The sequence below is a fragment of the Emiliania huxleyi genome (genome assembly GCF_000372725.1).
Source record: "Emiliania huxleyi CCMP1516 unplaced genomic scaffold EMIHUscaffold_3815, whole genome shotgun sequence".
NCBI lineage: Eukaryota > Haptophyta > Isochrysidales > Noelaerhabdaceae > Emiliania > Emiliania huxleyi.
This window is the reverse complement of record NW_005199106.1, coordinates 1-1,863: the sequence shown is the minus strand read 5'-3', so window position 1 is coordinate 1,863 and position 1,863 is coordinate 1. Positions and strand designations below refer to the sequence as shown.

At 63.2% G+C, this 1,863-nt stretch overlaps 1 protein-coding gene across 1 annotated transcript; it reads left to right on the top strand.

Annotated features, from left to right (window-relative positions):
• Positions 1-876: 876 nt before the first annotated feature.
• Positions 877-1,666, top strand: EMIHUDRAFT_255728 (hypothetical protein; the record flags this gene model as incomplete). Its single annotated transcript, XM_005771511.1, has 3 exons — positions 877-883; positions 1,037-1,433; positions 1,657-1,666. 3 exons carry the CDS (start codon positions 877-879, stop codon positions 1,664-1,666), a joined length of 414 nt encoding a protein of 137 aa, XP_005771568.1.
• Between the last annotated feature and the right edge of the window lie 197 nt (positions 1,667-1,863).

Genomic DNA, 1,863 nt, shown 5'->3' with positions numbered 1-1,863 from the left:
GGCTGTCAGCGCTGCTGTCAGGCCACTGTGTGCTGTCGGGCTGTCGGGCAGCTGTCAAGCTGTCACGTTAGGGCCTGACAGCGACGGAGCACCTCGCCTGTCAGACTCTGCTGTCAGGCTGTCAGATACGTGCTCGTGTCAGGCTGTCGGAGAAAGTGCTGTCAGCGCTGTCAGACTGTCGGGCTGTGTTCTCTACAGGCCCCAACTGCCCAAGGGCCCTCATTTGTGTAACCACGATCGACGCGAGGACGCAAGTCCACATCAAACTCGGCCATTCCAACGGCCAGACCGCTCGCTTAAGGCTGATTGGCTAAGACGAGCGGTCTACCTCCAACGGGGCGGTCCGGGAACGCGTGGAACCTGCCCGCCTCGGTGGGAGGTGGTTTGGCGCCGACGGACCGCCCTCTCCACCACCCCCGCCCAGGGATCTACAATGCTGTCTTAAGGTTCGACCTGTGGGCTCTGCCTGCGCTCGGCACCGGCCGGGCACCGCCTCGGTCGGTATACAAAATGCGCCTGCGGGCGGACCCTTACAGATCACAGATCACGATATGGTACGGGACCCCTCGATCGTCTCGCCCTCCCTCCTCACTGGGGGGGGGGGGGGAGAAAGAGAGAGAGAGAGGGAGAGAGAGAGAGAGAGAGAGAGAGAGAGAGAGAGAGAGAGAGAGAGAGGCTCACTGGTTGGTGTGTTCATTCATTAGGGGGGGGGGTCATTAATACAAACAGTACAGGATCGATCGAGGAAGAACAGTGCCATCCCCCCTCTCCATCCAGCATCTCATTCGGAGACTCGAGGAGCTGAAAATTCTTTCTATCTCAAGGGGAAAAGAAAAACGTCGCGGCGCCACGGGGACTGACTTGCCTCCGCGCAGCATGACAGGTGCTGCCGCCCCAGCATCGGCGCCTCACATGATGGGGACCCGTTACCTTGGCCGAGGGCCGCCCAGCACGTCCCCGCCCGCCGCCGCCCGCCTCGAGCGGATTCCCTCTCAAGGCGCCATACCGATCGCGTCGCCGCCTCCCCGCTGCACAGGCGCTGCTATCGCGGCGCAGGTGGAGCAGAACCAGCGGGCGTTCCAGAAGCAGGACAACATCTTCGTTGGGAAGAAGCGGGTGCTGGGCAAGAAGACTACTCTGAAGGAGTCGCGCTACTACAAGTCTGTTGGCCTTGGCATCAAGACGCCGCGCACCGCGATTGAGGGGACGTATGTTGACAAGAAGTGCCCGTGGACGGGCTCGGTCAACATCCGGGGCAAGCTCATCACGGGAGTCATTAAGACCACCAAGATGAAGAACACCGTCATCATCCGCAAGGACTACCTGCATTACATCAAAAAGTACAACCGGTTTGAGAAGCGGCACAAGAACACGCCGGTCCACGTCTCGCCTGCCTTCCGTGTCAAGGTCGGCGACGAGATCCTCGCGGGGCAGTGCAGGCACGCGCGCCCCGCACCACCCGCTCCCCCCCCCCCCCCCCCTCTCCTCTTCGAATCTCCGGCGCCAAGGGTGGAGGCGGGCCGGCCGCCGCAGTGCTGCGGACGGGAGAGAGGTCGGGGCGCCGCCAGCTGCGCAAACCGCGACGACCCGACACGTCGCCCGCTACCGCCGGCGGCTGGGGGAGTTTGGGGTGGGGGGGGGGGGGGGACACCTTAGGGAGGTTTAACGGGTGCCGGTTCCGGTGGTGCTGGGTTTTTTTTTTAAAAGGGCGGGGGGGGGGGTTTCAAACGGGTGCCTAAGGATAAGGAAAAGGGGAGGGGGCCCCCCCGGGTTCGGGCCCCCCTTTGCCACCCCGTTTTGCGGGAAAGAGGGGGGGGTCGGGCTAGCCCTTCCTCTCAAGGTTAAGGGTGAGAGCGCCGGAGC